Below are 17,789 nucleotides of genomic sequence, written 5' to 3' on the forward strand. Positions count from 1 at the left end.
TCTTCTTGCTTTTTTGATTGGTTGAGCTCCAAAAAAAGTTGCGAGTTGCTGCTCTGTCGTCTCACTTCTGCCTTGGAATTTAACCTTGGTGCTTAAATGTGAAACTGAAGTATTCCATAAAAAGAGATTGGTTTGGTGGTTGAGACATTGTTTTCCTCATTACCAGCCCCTGAAGCAGGTAACCCCCTATTCAGACGTCCTGGGTTGTTTTTGTCATTTCTAAATGTAGTATTTACTGCCTAATTAGATGTTGTTTTCTGGCTGGAGCATCACAGTGTTTTTTTCAGCCTATATTTGTTTTTATGTATGATTGGGCTGTGTGTGTGTGTGTGTGTCTGTGTGGTCAGGGTTGCTGAGCCCTGTTTTTTAACTGATGTGATATCAGAGGAGCAGTTGAATTGTATTATTTTGGCTTGTACCTCAGCCTTTTTCATTTCACCTCTGCTGCCCAGCTGGCGGTAATACACACACTCAGGCTTAGTGCATGAGTGTTATATGCACGTTTGTGTGTCGGTGCAGGTGCATCAAGTTATTTATTGATTAGCACTTAAGATTTGTATTCATCAACAAACTAACCCCTTGGTTTTGTCCGATGACTGTACCCGTGTATGAGTATACAGATTGTTTTTTTTCCCCAGTACGAGGTTAAAGCAGTCGGGTATAAAGTGCTGACACACATTTATTCCGAACAATAGATATGGATGCACATGACTGCCACAAACACGCGCACACACACTTGCACATGTACACACACACACACACACACACAGAGGGTAAGAAATAAACACACTTGCTGCCCTATTAGATGTTGGGGGGCTTTTTGTGCTTCTGCCCACAGGGACTAGGAGGTTTAATCAAGCAGCAGGCCTGTGTTGGTTTACTGTGGCATTAAGGATAAAAATAGGCTGCAAGGAGCTGAGTCTACTGGGCAACAGAGCCCCTCAACACAGCTGCAAGTCATGCGTTCGTATGTGCGTATGACTTGCACCTCATCAGCTCTAATGTGTGCAAGTGTAACTTTGTGGTTTTCTGCTTGTGTGGGTTGCGATAGAGTTGGAACAACAGATATGCATAAGGAGTATTCTAGGCTTTAAATGCATTGTGACTTCTTTGCAGCTTTTAGTTATAGCCATCTAAATGTAATCTTCACTGCAGGTATTTTAATTTTATCAAGCATATATACACCAATAAGGTTTAAATAAGATAAATTGAAAACAATATCAGCCTCTAGTGCGCAGGTTAGTTTATTCTCTTATAAAAGCTGTAACTGCTAGTTTCAGAGTTGCTGTCCAATTACAAACAAAACAAGCTCAGGAACCAATGTAACCAAGAAGCACACAAAACATTTGGGTTTTAATTCCGACCTTCTAAGTTCAGATGTAAAACGGTGTGTGTTTATCATGAACTTTGCACTTGATACACACAAAACACCAGATATTCTGTGTTTTTCCTCTTCCCTCACTTCAGGCTGGAAAAACCCCTTTAACAGCATCATGGGAAACTTCAGCTCTCCTGGAACAAAGACAAATTAGAGTCTCCTTAGGCTGGAGCCATTTAAAGACCATGACCAACCAATGCTAAAGAAGTCCTGAGAACATCAGATTTGATTGCTTCAGAAGCTGCGGCGAAGGAGTAACCTCTGTGTCTGTCGGCGGGTGATTGGCTGATATCCACCCTAAAATCAGACTTGTTGGGGAGGCCATTGTTAGTGTGGGAGAGATTTAAGGTAGGAGGGTGAGGAAGTCCTGGGAACGAGCAGTTGTGGTTTTTATTGGTTAGTACGTCGTCGTCCGTGACGGACAGAGGAGACTTGGTGTGCAGTGATGAAACATCACATGACCACACAAAGTGGGTCTCTGTGCTCATTCACATGAGGATTACTTATCGTTTGATCTTAAGCAAGTTTTTCACACTGCAGATAACTCAACCGCAAGCTGTGGGAATATGGGTTTATAGTGTGTGTGTCTGCGTGTGGGTTCTCTGTCCCTTGCGTGTGCTTGTGTTTTGGAGTGTCTTCCTGTGTATCTGTGTGTGGGCATACAGTATCTTGGGCTTCATCAAAATTTCCCCGACGCTGTCAGCCAAGCTCATTAAAAATGAGTGAAGAAAGATGCTGCTGAATGGCATTCTGGGTAAAAATATCTCCCCTTTAGGCCCCCCACAGCCTCTACTCTGCATAGTAACACATTAACAGTGGAGGTGTATGAGTGCTTGTGTGTGAGGGTGCTTCTGTCTTCACTAAATAAATGCTAATGCTTCTTTTAAGAAGGAATCTTTCTGTCTTAGTTTTTGGGGGTCAAATCTTGACCTGATAACTTGTTGGACGTCACTGACCTCTTGGGGGATCTGTTCAAATCCACAGATATCAAAGTCCTTTTAGACTCTAGTGGAGGTCCCAGACATGTCAGGTTGAATTCTGGGGGGAAATGTCCCTTAAAATTAAAAAAAGACGATGAAAAAGAAATCTAAAGGCCAATTTATCTGATTGTATAGCCTTACAAAAAAAGTGTAAACACAATATAGCTCTTATAAAATGAGGAAACAAGGTGTTTAGTACTGCAACAACAATTACTTTCATGCTATTAATCTGCTGATTATTTTCTTGATGAATCAATTAATGGTTTAGTTTATATAGTGTTAGAAGCCATCAGATGTGAATGGTGTTTCCTCTTTAAAAATGACTTCAAGGATCAATTGATTACTAAAATAGTTGGTAATTAATTTTCTGACAACTGATTAACGGACAAATCATTTCAGGTCTAAAATCTTTCATTCTGAGGCTGTCAATTCCGATTTAGGTAAAATTTCAGATTTTCCTTTTTAGGAAATCTCGCTTTACCTGACTGGATATGACAAGAAGTAATAATTCCTTAAAACATCTTAATGGTTGGAAGTTGCAGGTGTTGGTGACATTTTTCAAAGGCTGAACCACAGCACTGAGCTTGTCGTCTCCATCCTGCCGCTGGTGTAGTCTCCTCTGCTGGGTTGGTTATGTAAGACTGGCCTGGTTCCTCGCCGATGTCACTGTAATGTCACCACTCTGCCTTTGCTGAAGGCACTGACGCTCCTAAGCATCACAACAACACCCCCCTTCCTCCCCCTACCGCTCAGCCAATCACAGAGGGACAAAGTGATTGATGTATTTTGGAATCAGTCCCAGTGGCCGGTCAAATAAAATAGTTTGCAGACATGATGCCACAAGCATCCACTGATTTGTTTATTTGACTGTGGTCTCAGTTTATAAAATACCACCACCGGGTATCATTATTGCAGTAAACTGATTTGTGTGTTTTTTTTAGAAGAAGACATTGGATGAAGTTGTGAGCGCTGTCTGGGATTTCTATTGAACCACATATACTTTATCTATTGCATGTACATGAAGTGTGTTTTGGAACACACACATTTTCAGACATAGGTCACTTGCATAAATCTGTGCGAGGGAGAAGGAGGATACTACATTCACTCATCAATAGCACTTTTCATTCACAGCGGAAGGTACTCACTCAATACTTAACAATCAGAGTTTGGTCAGAGGAAAAAAACTGTTTTGTGAGAGGAAAAACACAAACAGTGAATCATATTCGAATGGCAGACTTGTTAAATTCAAGAGCATCCAGCAGTTCCACATCCTGTTTTCATCATAAGAGCCTTGACGCAAAGACATGGTTGTGGCTTTTATTGTGAAGGCGGTGAAGGAAGTTTTGATTTGAATTCCAGGACAATGACGGAGACTCAGCTCCAGGGTTTTTAGTCACGATTCAAACAGTTCGAGCTGCAGGCACTCACTGTGGTTTATGGTGAACCTCAAAACTTCATAATTATTGTGCAGCGACACACAACTTCATTATGTCTTGGTTTTTGACATGTGTCATGTGAACGTGAGCTTTATTTATAGCAGCCATGTAAATACACTGTAATTAACTCACTCACTCACTGGTCTATTGTCTCACTGCTCTACTCAGTGTAGTGAGTTTTTCTCAGTTAGTTATTTCAGTCAGGATTTGTGTGTAACCTCCTGACTGTTGTGTCCTGGGGAGGTAAGAATTCGTCATCTTCCCACTGCACAAATTTTAGGTGATAAAAAGGCTAACGCTGTTCAGGCTCAGTGACAGAAATGTCCACACGTTTTATGAGATGGGTCGTAGCTATGTGGGAACACATAGCTACGACCCATCTACTCAAGATGAGTAACACGCTGTTACTCATCTTTTCCCTTTCATCTCCCCCCCCCCAATCAAACTGTCAGTCCCAAGGCTTTTCCTCCTCTGTTCACCCTCCGAAAGTCTGTTTTTCCTTTTTTAACTCAGTCTAATTTATGCTTTACGTCCTCCACCTCCTCTATCCACAGCTCACCCTCTGTTATCTGTTTCTCTTTTTCAAATCAAATCCTTTTCCACATATTGATTCCTCCAGCAAAATGAAATCCCTCATGATTGCAGGTCATCGAGTGTCATGTGCTCCCTCTCACTCACTCACTACTGGCAGAACTATCTGATTCAGTGTCGGAGTAACCACCAACCGTCAGTGCTCTGGATGCTGATGGAGATATGAGTGGGCATACAGTAATGTTATAGTGTGTTTCTGAGTGGTCTGTCTAAGAGCATTTGCTGCTTATTCCAGGCCGGAGTTTTTCAAACTGAGAAAGTAAGGATAGGTTGAAAAGTGTGTGTGCCGGTGTTCTGAACACAAATGGAAGTTAGTTACTGTGGATCGACCTGCTGATTTGGCGTGTTTACCAGCATAGTCAGCAGTTTGGTGCTCCACATCCTCCTTTTTAGAGTGACTTATCCAGAGCAAACCGGCAGTCACATCCAGGTCCTTTTCATTTCTTTATTACTCATGAGCTGTAGTTGACACCTCGTCCACAAAGTGTCCAGAGTGTGTTTTGCGCTCTGTTCTATTGGGTTTAAATGTCACTGCCTCATCACAGCTCATTGACTGATAATTTGGGATAATCGATGTGTAGCATTGAAGCAGAGATGAGTTAATTGGTGTGTGTGTATTTGTGTGTGAGAATGACAGATGGGTCTCAGGATTCCTGCCATCTTCCCAAGGGTCAGTGCTTCCCAAGGGAATATACACCACCAGCTGAGACACACGCACACATGCACATGCACACACACTCCGAGCCCTCCAATGTTTTGGGGGCTTCCATATCTTCAGAGACCAGAAATGGATCCAACAAGGTTTTCTCGTATTTTCCGCCAGTACCATTTCCTAACTCGTTCCTCGCTCTATGCAATCTGCAGCTTGTTATAACTCTGACCTAGAAAACTAAATGGAGATTAAAGAAAATGAGGAGGCACCTCAGGAGTGGAACATAAATCAGGTCGGTTATCACTGAGGGGCTGCTGATCTGTCGATGCTCTGAGGTGTCATTTTGGTAAATTCATTTTGTCTTATTTTGGCGGTAATGGCACAGGTTTCTGGTTGTTAGTACGTAAAGCAACTCCTCCAGGCAAAGTAGAGGGTAATCTGTTTACTGCAATGTACACTAAACACATGGGATTTTTCAACTCCAAAAAATGTCCCAGAAACCTTTTTATTGACCCAATTGTAGCTTCTGGGATGCTGTTTATTTCCATTTTTAAGTGATAGTGTTATCACTATTTCTCAATATTTGCACAATATTTGCACAGAATCAACATACACAGAATAATTGCATTTGAACAAATGTTTGAATCCCAGCTGTCCTGAAGCCAGGTACTAAGCCCTGTTGTCACACCGGGTGTTGATCACAAAACCTCAACAAAATACCAGATCTTAGAGCTTCTTCAGTCGAAAGGTAAAACAGTGGCCTGGACAGGACGCAGTTGATAACCAAGCCACACTGCCCCGACCCAGTGTGGCTGAAACAAGAACCCGCGGAGGGAGAGGTCAATATATTGATGCGACCGTCCTCCCGGCGAGCCTCGGCACAGGCGTGACCGGCAGCACAGCAGCTGACAGGAAGTGTTGATTAGGGGCCCTGCGGCTGGAAACCGGCTCCACTTAGGACTACTTGCACGATAAAGCACTGCAGCTTTAGCAGCTGGGATTTGTACTGTACTCCTTCAGGCTCTCTGCTCGCTCCATATGTTTGCATCATATTCTGCTGGACTGCTGCTCACTGCACAAAGCTGAATTTAGTACTGAAGAAATATATGAACAATATATCAATATGTCCTATTAGATGTATTCAAATGTTATAAAAGGTATTGTGTACAATTGCCATCACTTACCATAAGCCTTAGTATTGTCAATAGAAATTAAATTCATTCACTTTTAATACATGTGACAGAAATAAAAGTTGTAACTAGCAACAAAGCAGAACATAAGTCTTCATTCTTGTGTATTTGTGTCTTTATTCATTTGTTTTGTTGTTGCAATACTGGGTATTATTATGATACATTTTTTTTTAGATAATTCTATATAGATACAATTGGTGCGGCTTGGTTGCATTAAAAGAGACTGTTGGGCCTTGGCTGTGGTATGTGCTCTACTGAGTGCTATTATAGTTTTCATTGTTTTCAATCTATAAAAGATCCTTTCAATTCAAACTCAAACGTGTTGTTTATAAAATATTTAATAGCTGCATTAACAAGCTGCATATGTTAATCTACTGTTAGATGTTATTTTTTACCCAATCATGTCAGTACCAATCTTTAAGTGAGATGTCTTGAATTTAAATCCGTTTCGGTCAGGTAGTTCATCTGTTAACATATTTGAATGTGCGTCAAAGGTAACTGGACTTGCTTTGCATTAGTAAGTTGCCCTGCAGTTTTATATCACATGACCTGGATGACTGAAAGTCTTTAGAGATACCTCTGCATACACACACCAGAATGTCAGGCTTCAGGTCAGGATGTTTGTACTAGGCTCAGATGAGGTTCTTTACGTTTAGTGAATTAAAAACACAAAGCAGTGATGAGATGAGCCACTGGCCGAGAGAAGATGAAATGATGTCAGCGTTTAATCATCTAGTCTTTGTTTGGACTGAGTGCGTGTGACGTCAGTTATATCAGTGTTCATGCTTTCTGCAGAATGCAACATGAGAAGAAAGCTTCCCTTCTTTTCATCTTTGATTTATCTGTATAAAACCAACCGGAAGCCAAAGGGTCTGTATTGCAACACGGGCACTGGCTGCAGAACTGAACAAAATCCCCCCTCCTCATGTTAGCTAATGGGTCATCGACCAAACTAAAACTGTCATGACAAATATATTTTTCTCAAATATTTTTTCTGTCATTTCTTATCACACCGATATTTGTCCAACTGCATAGTTTAATATCGGTGTGATAAGAAATGACAGAAAAAATATCTGAGAAAAATATATTTGTCATGACAGTTTTAGTAAGTTGGTTTTAATTTGATGCTATAAAATGGGTTGAAACAGCTGAGACTGACTCACGATTGGTCGAGTAAGTGTATCATTAGTGCGGCTCCATTCAGCGATCTGTGCAGACTCTAATTTCAAATGCGCAAGATGCCAGTGTTCGTGTCTAGGATATTAAAGACATGCTATCCATCTTTATATACAGTTTATGAGTACTTCTCAGTATTTTGTGATGGGGGGGTTGCTTCTGCTGCAGCAGCAGGGGTCGTCGTCATTGTCTGCTCTTCATGTTCCCACATTTTACATCTCTAACCCCTAACCCTCTGCCTTTTGGAAGCTAAGCCAAGCATCTCGACAGCACTCTCAGGCTCGTCCCTCTCCTTCCATTCACTGCTTTTGCTCGTGTGGTTGTTTTAATAGACATGGACAGCTCCTCTGTTTGGCTCGATGGTGAATTTTGTGGCGTGATTGGCTGCCGCCCACCGATGTGCTGTTCACATAGTCAATGAAACTCGAATGAGACACTTGAATTGAATACATTACATGGTGGCCTTTTCTCCGCCATGTAAAGTTTGGAGCACCTTCCGCTTCTTACTGCCGAGGGCTCTTTCTTTGCCCCAGTTGTTTTTATTTCCTGTTTAGCTGCTCACTCTGTCGCACTTCGGTTCCCTCTGACTTGTTGTTATACCGTCCTTCCCTGCAGTGATTGTCATTTCTCCACCTCCCACCTGTCCAATCCCTCTCCTACCTTCTTCTTTTGCGGTGAGCCGTCACTATTTCTCTGTGTTCTCTCTGGCTGTGGTCCCTGAACCCTCTCACCCACTGACTGCAGCATGCCTGTAAAGGTTGATGCTAATAATACTGACTGAGATCTTGCTCCAAGCCCTCCACCACGGCTGCACTTGTAAATACTATAGAGTTACTGTTTCTTCTCTTGGAAACACATTGACATTATCCCCATCTGAACCAGTAGGTAAACCAGTAGGAGCTCTCAGTCGCCTGCAGTTCACTCTATGTAAGTGAAAAATTGACAATTTAATACAAGTTTTACAGATGAATCCCCTCTTACTTGAGACACCAGAAATGCATCAGTTCAGAGAGTTTCTTTTAAATGAATAGTGGTCATGAGTTAGAAAATAATATCTGATGCTAATGCACAGTTTAAAGGGAAACCATATCTGGTGGATACTGGATGATTTTTGTATAGAATATATTATAAGAAGTTTGAATCTGTCATTGCGGTTTACTCAAATCATCTGCAATGAGAAAAAGATAGCAAAAATCGATAAATTTAAGATGAAATAATTAGAGCTGTGAAAAGTTACGCGTTAACGCGTAATGAGTAAATTACAGGATTAATTCGTTATTTTTTTTTAACGCATGCGCACAAGGACCTTCTAATATACCCACAATTCCGCCCACTCTGCACTAGTCGCCGCTCTAATGCAGTCATACGGCAGCTGCTCTGACGAACTGATGAACCAGAGAACCTTCTGGACGGGAAGATCGTGTTCATAAAAAACAAAGACCGAACATTCAATAAAACCAAGGTGATAAGTACACTCTTTGGGAAGACGTTATCGTTTCACAGTAGTAATACCAGCCTAAAGTACCACTGCAACGCGAAGCATGCGCTGGTTTGTGAGGGGCATTCAAGTGCAATGCGCCAAACCAGCTTCACTCGCAGGGCACTTTGGGCAAAAGAAGCGGTCATCTTTACTGTCAGAGAATGTGAACAATTTAGTTTGCCTCACCAACTGGCTAAAGAACGACTAGCTAAGAGGGCCATTTGTGGCATTAGATGGTGTCATGGTGTGGGTAATGGTTGTTTGACAAAAAATATAAAAAAATTCAACCATCCTATAAAAGAATGAATAAGAAGCTCAAATAATTTCTGTTTGATTTAAAAAGAAAAGAAAAAAGTTTTATTCAACCATACAATGGCTAAGAAGCCCGAATTCTGTTTAGGATGAAGATTATATTAATGTTCCATATTGAATAGCAAAGAGAACTGCTAAAGAACTGCTGAGTTGCAGCACCATTGTTTTGTTTTTTTATGATTATTAAAAGAAAACATGTTTTATATATATATATATATATATCCGTCTTTTGTCATAAATTGTTTGTTTTCACAAAAATATACCGAGAAATCGGTAATGTGATTAATAATGATTAATCCATAGAAAGCTATGATTAATTTGATTAAAATTTTTAATCATTTCACATCCCTAGAAATAATACTTAAATGTTATCTTCATAACAACCAGTAAAAAAAAATTGGCTTAGTACATACCAACTTGTTTTGAAGGCAATGCAGTAGATAAACCAGCAGCTCCACCGCCAGTAGTGGACACTGCGATGTAAAAAATAGACAACCGAGACACAGCTGATTTGAGGCAGAGATCGACAGTGAAGACTGCGAGATCGACCGGTAGATTGCGGTTGACGGGTTGGCGACCGCTGGACTAGAAGAACGTTAAGCTAGGACTTTATTTTGGCTAGGACATCTGGGCCTTCCAATACGACTTGAAAAGTTGGAAAGTACATAGATGCACAACATAGTGTCACTGATACTACAGCTACAGCTTTAACAATGTTTAATAAGAAGTATCAATAGTTGGGGCAGGGAGGACAAACAAGGCAGAAGTGCAAAAAGCATGCTAATAATAGTAATGATAATAACAACTTGGATTTCTATAGTTCCTTTCAAGGTAAATATATTCCAGGCTGGTTTACAGTGGTAGATTTCTCAGTCCTTTTACTTGCTTGGTATAGAGTATTAAATCGTATTGTTCGACTCAATAGAATACTGAGTGAAGTGCATGAAGAACTTGAGATACAGTGGTAAACCTAGTCAGTGGACCTTGTTAATAAAGTTTCTATAAGTGATTCAAAGTGAGTCAAACCCAACAAGACTTTTTATTTCAAACATTTTCAAAACTGTCACAGTAAAAGTAATTCGAATTTAAATCTACTAAATAAAAGCATAAGAAACATTAGTGACAACATAACCTCTGCTGGTTTAAGCTTGTACTGTATAATGTAGCTCTCCTCTAATGACGTCCAATGGATCTATGGGATCAATAGAGCCTCAGGGGACTAGAGTGTGTGACAGCTGATGAGTTCTCAAAGGATTTAGCTCCTGAGCCGGATGCTGTAATAGAGTGACCCATGACCCTGCGCCTACATCCAGGAAATATTCACAAACAAGAGACATCCGGTTGAATGCTAGGAAAGGTTTTCTTCATCGTGCTTTCTGAAATGAACGAACTACAGTTTGTTTTGGTGTCACAAACAATATGTGGAACTCAACCTTTAAACATTTGTAGATATAATCAATTGATATTACTTGAAAATGAAACACTGCTGCTTTACTACAGAGCTGTTTTCTACCTTAGAAAATCTGGCTAAACAAAAGCCATTCACACTCTTCATCTGAACGATTGCGATGAGAGCAAAACTAATGCATATTCACTTAATTGGCCACAGTCCACTGTGTGCAAACTACTCTGCGGTTATATTAACCTGAACCTAATCATTAACCAACCTAATGTTAGCCTTATTATTAGACAAACACATATTGAACACACACACACAAAGTAATAACCCCCAAAAAAACCTTGTTCAATCAGATTCTGATCCTAATGTGGAAGTGAGGAGCAGCGGCCGGCAGACTAGGAGCTGGAATGGGCTCAGCATAAATATGTTGTAAATATTTACTGGAAGATCCTGAGAGTCGAAGGGTGATTTAAAGGTGGCCCGCATTGCTCCTGATTATTTACGTCAGAGCTTTGGAAAGGATCACCTTTGGATGGTAGAGATGGTGGTTTCCCTGCTGCTCGGGATTTCAGCTTCAGGAAAATGAACTCAGTGAGCTGGCAACAATTATGACGATTTTGATTTTTATGGAAGGAAATCTTAGCTTTTTGTTGTTTTAGCTTCTCATTTGTGTGGATTTGTTGTTTCTCTGGGTTTTATCTGAATATCGATCACCAATTTTATGGGTTTTGACCTGTTCATTGGATAAAATATGTTAAACCAAGGCACCGACTTAGGAAGTGTTAGAGGCTTTGTACTGTGTTTTGTCATTTACAGCTTGGGATTGATTGCTCTATTTAAAAAGTTTATTTTCAGCCCAAGTCGAGTTGTTGATGTTGACTTTGTTATAACTGAAGGCAGCAAATTTCTAACTGGTGCAACTCCTTAAGTGCAGTTTCATATGTTTTTAAGTGATGATTTGTCCACTGTGAACATAGGTAAGGAGATAAGGCCAGCATACACCAAAGAGAAAGGTGTTTGTATTTATTAGAGAGCGATAGAGAGAAAATGTGATTCTTTCCACTCCTACCTTTCCTCTGTGGTGTGTTTATATTGGCCTGTTCACAGCAAGAACAACAGCATCGAGCTCTGCCTCAGTTTGTCAGCATTCACCATCAATCTAAGCGCTGCTTTGCTCATTGTATCTGTGTGTATGTGCTCATAAAGTGTGTGTATTGTTCTCCAAACTCTTGTCATCTCCTTCTTTGGCAAAGCCTCCTGCAACACCTTCCTGCCGCCTTCTCCTCTCTGTCCCTGCTGTCCGTCCTTCGGTGCTTTGTCGTTTTCTCGCCTCCACATTTCATTGAAATGTCTCTCGCCTAGTTATTAATTATTCCTCCCTCACCAACCTTATGTAGCTGATAGAAATTAATCACTGCTCTGTCAAAACTTGTATGTACTCTCGTATTCAACTTTGTGAAGGGGAAGGTAGCCTGGAAGCTTAAACATTAGGGAAGAGGCGACGCGTCATGTGGAATGTGGCTGCGCCTAATCAAAGTATGAATTCACCCAAAGAGCAAGCTGAGGCTGATCCTGGCTACCTTTCTCATCTTTACGGTAGTCTTATTTGAACCTGCTCAGCTTTTTCAGTCTTTACGGTAGTAAATCCTGGCAGCACAAGGAAGTTTCCTTCTCTCACAGAACAAGAGAGAGTAGGAACAAAGAGAAAAGGAGGTGTTAAAGCTGTTTAGTTGTTGATATTTGATGAGATTGTTCTCAGTGAAAGATAGTTAAGAAGAAAGGGGGAAACTTGAACTAAAAAACTTTCCGAAAACTAAGCACTTTATTTAAGATGCCTTTTTCAAAAGATATTTATTAAGCTTTTAAACGCAAACCTTATCTAACTTGAAACGAGAAAATAACATTTATTTATATTATTTAATTATTGGAAATCTTTTATCAATGTGAAAATTAATAACAACATTCTTAATAAATCACCATTTTCTGCCTCTCATACTCCTTAAATCTACATTTCTGCTTGTGTGGACTTTGTGTCTGGAGGCTTCTGCTGTTTTCTTTCTCTCCCTGAGTTATTACACTCTCTCACCACCACTTATGGTCAGAAGGTCTGGTGTCCATGCAGCTGCTGCAATGCAGCCAAGTGGGGTTTGGTTGGGTATTATTTGACCGTTGAATAAGTGTTCATCTGGTTGTGGTCAGAATGATTAAGAGCATTTTTGAGAGGGATAATGTTCCTGTAACTCTACTCAGGACCGAGCGATGCCAACTGCAGCAGTATGGACAACACTGGACTTTTTTTGCGGGAGCTTCTTCAGAACTTCAGTAGCCAATCAGATTTTAGCTGGGTCCTGGGCCCCCCTGGCCCTGCCTCATTTACCCTCCCCTCTCAATATATGAGTGTCTTTTTCAAATGCCAAGAAATAAGAGAGAGGCGGTGGACCAGTGGCAGAAACTTGGACTATGGGCAGAAAAGGTCTCTGGTTCGACTCCACAGAGAAACAACAAAAAGACGAACCTGAATTGATCTGTCCAAAAATCCAAGAGATTCTCCCTACCCTCTCTAGTGCCCCTGAGGAAGGCACCTTACTCCCCCAACATCTGCTCCCCGTGCGCCGTACATGGCTGCTCACTGCTCTGTGTGTCCTGCACCAGATGGGTTAAAAGCAGAGGTTAAATTTCCCTACCTGCATGAGTGCGTTTGTGCATGTGTTTGGGACAAATAAATGTATCTTAATCTTAATAAGAGGAAAGATCAAATGTAAAAGGTTTATTTATTTAATGTAAGATTCCATAAGTTCCTCGCAGGTTTTCTAAACTTTGGTAAACACACAAATCTCAATTCATACCTTACCTGCTGTTTTTTTTCAGTTTGAATTGTTATTGTTGTTACTGGCCATAACCTTCAGACAGCGTTCACATGCTGTTCAGAGTGCATCTTCTGAACATCATTCTGTTTACATTCTGTTGGAAGGCAGAGCTGGATGATGAATGGTACACTTTAGAAGTAGCAGCTGTGCAGTTGAAGTATTTCTGTGTTGTGGTGGATCTCTATAGTCAGTTGAGGCTGGTCTAGTTAAATCCCCCGCAAAACATATTCTTTAAGTATTTGGCAGGTGCTCAGTTTAGGCCTGGAATGTACCCATGATACGTGTTCTGGCTGTGATCGCTCGGGTTTAACATTATGCTGGAATGACAACGCAGGCCTGCTGCTGTCACCTCCGACGCGCTCGGAGGACTCTATATCCGATCTCCATCTCATATCTGTAATCCGAGAGCAGCCGTGCTTGTTGCGGTGATGGGCGGTTGTGGAGTCAAGCAGGCAGGCTCTCAGTGGTCAGTGGTAGGGTGGGGATGTTCGGGGGCCGTGGCACGGCACGATGGACTGAACCTCCTCCTGAGGTCCTGAGGGTGAGGGAGGGGCTGGGTGCTGAATCTGCTTGAACTTAAAAGTAGAGTGGTGTCACGCTAAAAGCCTCATTATAACCATAAATGAGTGCGTGCTCTCTTATTATCTCCTGTTTGATGCCAGAGGACATGCTAAACAAGGGCGTTTGGGCCAAGATGTGCTCTGGGAATGAGCCGCTGCAAGAGCGTTCAAGAAAAAATAAAGGAAATATTGAGTAACAAATGTTCACCATGATATCTGGTTAAGATAATGTTTTTTAAATGTCCAAATTCCACTTTAACGTACCAATGCAGAAACATCCATAAAGTTGATGAACACACTGTGAAACATAACTACAAAATAGCTGTAGTGCGATACATTTTGAAACATGCGTCCATTCTTTCTAACGCATACACAAAAATCTGGACATTCTCCTGAAATTATTTGCAGGGGCAGTATGTGAGAATGCAAACGTCTGAGTCAGATGCTCTGGAAATTCTCCCACAGTTTTTCCCGTCTGCTCCCTTGTTAAAGCTCAGGATCCTCTCTTGATGAAAAAGAGGAGCCATACATGTAGACATCAACTTGGGATTTGAGAGTTTTTAGTGATAAGGGCTGACCCCGCTGAGAAAGAAACCACGTGATTTCCGCCGAAAAATTTGCATCTCATGCTCTACCCAGACAGACACTACCCCTTGCCTGAAAAGTCCTGTTATTTTGTTGGTGCATCTTATTGGAGAATATCCTGCTGTATTGTTGATAGGTGGATGGTAAAATCAAGGTTATCTGCAGACCCTAAAAACAGCATTTATGTGTATGTTCTAGTTTATTGTGGTGATACCAATTTTAAGATTCCTGATCTAAACATGGTCAGGATGGAGTCAAAATAACTTTCAGTCACATAGTGAACAATTAAATCATGTTATCTCCTTTTCTTCTTCTTCCAGGCTCAGAGGAAGGAGGTGTTTCTCCAGGAGCGATACGGCCACTACAGCCTGACCGACCCCTTCCTGGCACTCCAGCGGGACTTTGATTGCGGGGTCCCCGGTGGATCCACGGAGCGAAGGCCCCTGGGCTCCAGCCCCATCTCTGTCCTGGAGGCTGTCATGGCGCACTGCAGGAAGATGCAGGAGCGTATGTCAGCCCAGCTGGCCGCCGCCGAGAGCCGCCAGAAGAGGGTAAGACACCACAGGGGAGGAGGGTTTATGTTAGTGGGTTTGTGGGCTAACCTCTGACTCAGACAAGGAAACTTAAAAGTCCCAAGTACTGGTGCTATGGGAACATGTTGATCCCCCTAGCATCATGTTCTTTTCTTCTATCCTTTGTATCATGGAAAAAGTTACCTAAGTCTCAACTGGCAAACTACTAGCTGATTTTTTTTAGATTGTCTGATTGTGTTCGTTATTATCTTAACCCGTTCAGGATTTGTTTTAACAGTTCGTTTTTTGGAATGAATAGACAGATCAGCTGCATAGCAAAATGTATTAAAGAAAAAACTCTTGGTCCAAATACTATCTACTGCTTTTCAACGCTTATTTATTAAAGCACTTTGAAGTCACATGTAATGAATGCAGGTAATGGAGTGCCAATTATTAAAACATATTTTAAGTTTGATACAACTCCTTTTCACTAAAATGTGCATATATAGGCAGATTTTTTTAATGGGGTAAACCTGCCGAGTTTGTCTTTCTTGTTTTTCCCCTGTGTTTCATGTTTGACTTCATGAACATGCCAAAATTGGGAGGCTCTCTCACCTCACCTCACCTTGCACGGTACAAAGAAAAAATTGCTGTTGCAGGTTGTTCCAAAGAACTATAAAAGTTTATTGCATTTATGTTCCAATGCCCCAAAGTTTAATGCGCATCATAACTGCTGATCGGAGGTGGAGCAGATAAAAACCTATCAATTGCTGAATAATTTGACACAGTAGTGAATGTTGATTCAATCCATTCATATTGCAGACAAAGCCAGATGTTAGTGGGTGTCAGTGTTTTTTCTAACACTGACACCCATCCAGTTGCGCATTGACTACTTCTGAAAGTACTGTTTGCCTATCTACATTAATCACATTGTTTCATTGCTCTCAGAATTAAGTTCAGCAGAGGCTTACAGGAATTTAGCAGTAGTTTTTATAAGTATCCTGCCTTAAACTCAATACAAATGTTGACCTGCTGGTGGCGCTAGAGGGACCCATGAGGGGATCAGAATAATTAGGATTAATCCTCCATGGACCATGTTTGTCTCAAACCAACTTTAATAGGAATCCATCAGGTAGCAGATTTAGTTTACTCTTCAGCACCAAGGTCAATAATCATTTACATTTACAAACGGCATAATTTATTACCTTATCAGCTCAGTGTAACTGCCGCGAGTCAGGAGTCAGATGAAATAAAGGTAAATAAAGTCGGACATGGCCTGTGAATATGTCATTTCCTCTTTGACCAAAGAGGAAATGACATCCTCTGAGCTGACCAGCCAAAAAGTGAGGACATTTTGGCTGGTCCTCACTTTCTGATCATCACTGTTTGAGGGTTAATACTTGGTTTTAGGGTTAGATATAGTTTAGGGATTGGTCCAGGGTTAGGTTTAGGCATTTTGTTTTGATGGTTAGGGTCAAGGGATATATGTGCATGTGTGAACGTCTCCAGCATGGTTTGCTGGAGACTTACTCTAAAAATACCCATAGTAATTACCTTTTTTACAATAATCTTACCTTAAAACATGTCTTCACCTTAAATATAATGATTTCTTTTATGTGGACTTAACAATATGAGGCTGTTTAAACTGATTTAGGTCCCCACAACACGAGTCATATGTGAAGCACACACACATTCACACACAGCGATGAGTTGTGGAAGAATGAAGCGAGAGGTATGAGTCGGCTGTTTTGAGAGGAAAACTGGTTAAGTAGATTTTGAGGCTGAGTGTCTAAAGTGTGTCTTTGCTTCCATCAATAAATGTAAATTGGCAGTTCCATTTGTGGCCTGAATACATCCTCTTATCACAGTTTTCACTGCAGAGCAGGGCACTGTGACCACATGTTTGGTTTTGCACAGTGCCATCGTGCACTATCACTCCCTCCACAGATCTTGGGTTTGGTTAAATCCGAGATTTGACCTGAAACCTCTAAAGGAAACTTGGTTGTTTCCTGTCCCAACAACGACCTAGAAACATAGCTCTGCAAAAACACAGTTTACCCTATTTAGCACAAAATAAATCATGTCACCTGACAGCATCAGGGTATGAAGTCATCAGGCCAGGATGAATCATTACAATGACCTATGACAATGCAACACTGCTGAAAGACTCAGGCTCAATGTATCTAGGGGGATCTTCTGGTTGCTGGGTAGAGTGAATTTCACCGGGATTGTCAGTGCTATCTTTATCCCCCTCCATCCGTTTCCACTCTTGTCATCCTCTGGTGAGTAAGCTGTTGAATTATCCATGAGGTCTTAGGCAAGCTGAAGGCAGGCTGGCATTTGTTCGTAACACACTCTGAATCGCTTTATGGTGAAGATGAAGACACCTCCCACTCGCTCATCTTTTCCTCTTCGAACCAGTCATGAATACGGAAGGAGCCCTCCGCCGCGTCACAGCGATGAAGAAACACTGTATTTGTCAGTTTTACGCAGGATGTCAAAGTGTTGTTGATGTTGTGATGTGAGGCGGGATATGGAAGCAAGGTCACCACCACTGGTGCTGAAATTCCCCTTTCTTAAAATAGAACTCAGGCCGCCTCCTCCTTTTCTTCCTTCTCTCATCCCCAGATCTCCACAGTAGCTGAATCACTGCTTTTTGCTGCAGCTTTCA

The 17,789-nt window shown here is 41.3% G+C and overlaps 1 protein-coding gene across 1 annotated transcript in view; it reads left to right on the forward strand.

Annotated features, from left to right (window-relative positions):
• cttnbp2 (cortactin binding protein 2) overlaps positions 1 to 17,789 on the forward strand; it is an 82,302-nt gene that overhangs the window by 24,274 nt on the left and 40,239 nt on the right. Inside the window, exon 3 of the mRNA XM_062390040.1 lies at positions 14,927 to 15,157. Coding sequence (XP_062246024.1) covers positions 14,927 to 15,157 — 231 coding nt within the window. The remainder of the gene's footprint in view (positions 1 to 14,926; positions 15,158 to 17,789) is intronic.

The sequence above is a fragment of the Platichthys flesus genome, chromosome 6, assembly GCF_949316205.1.
Source record: "Platichthys flesus chromosome 6, fPlaFle2.1, whole genome shotgun sequence".
Lineage (NCBI taxonomy): Eukaryota > Metazoa > Chordata > Actinopteri > Pleuronectiformes > Pleuronectidae > Platichthys > Platichthys flesus.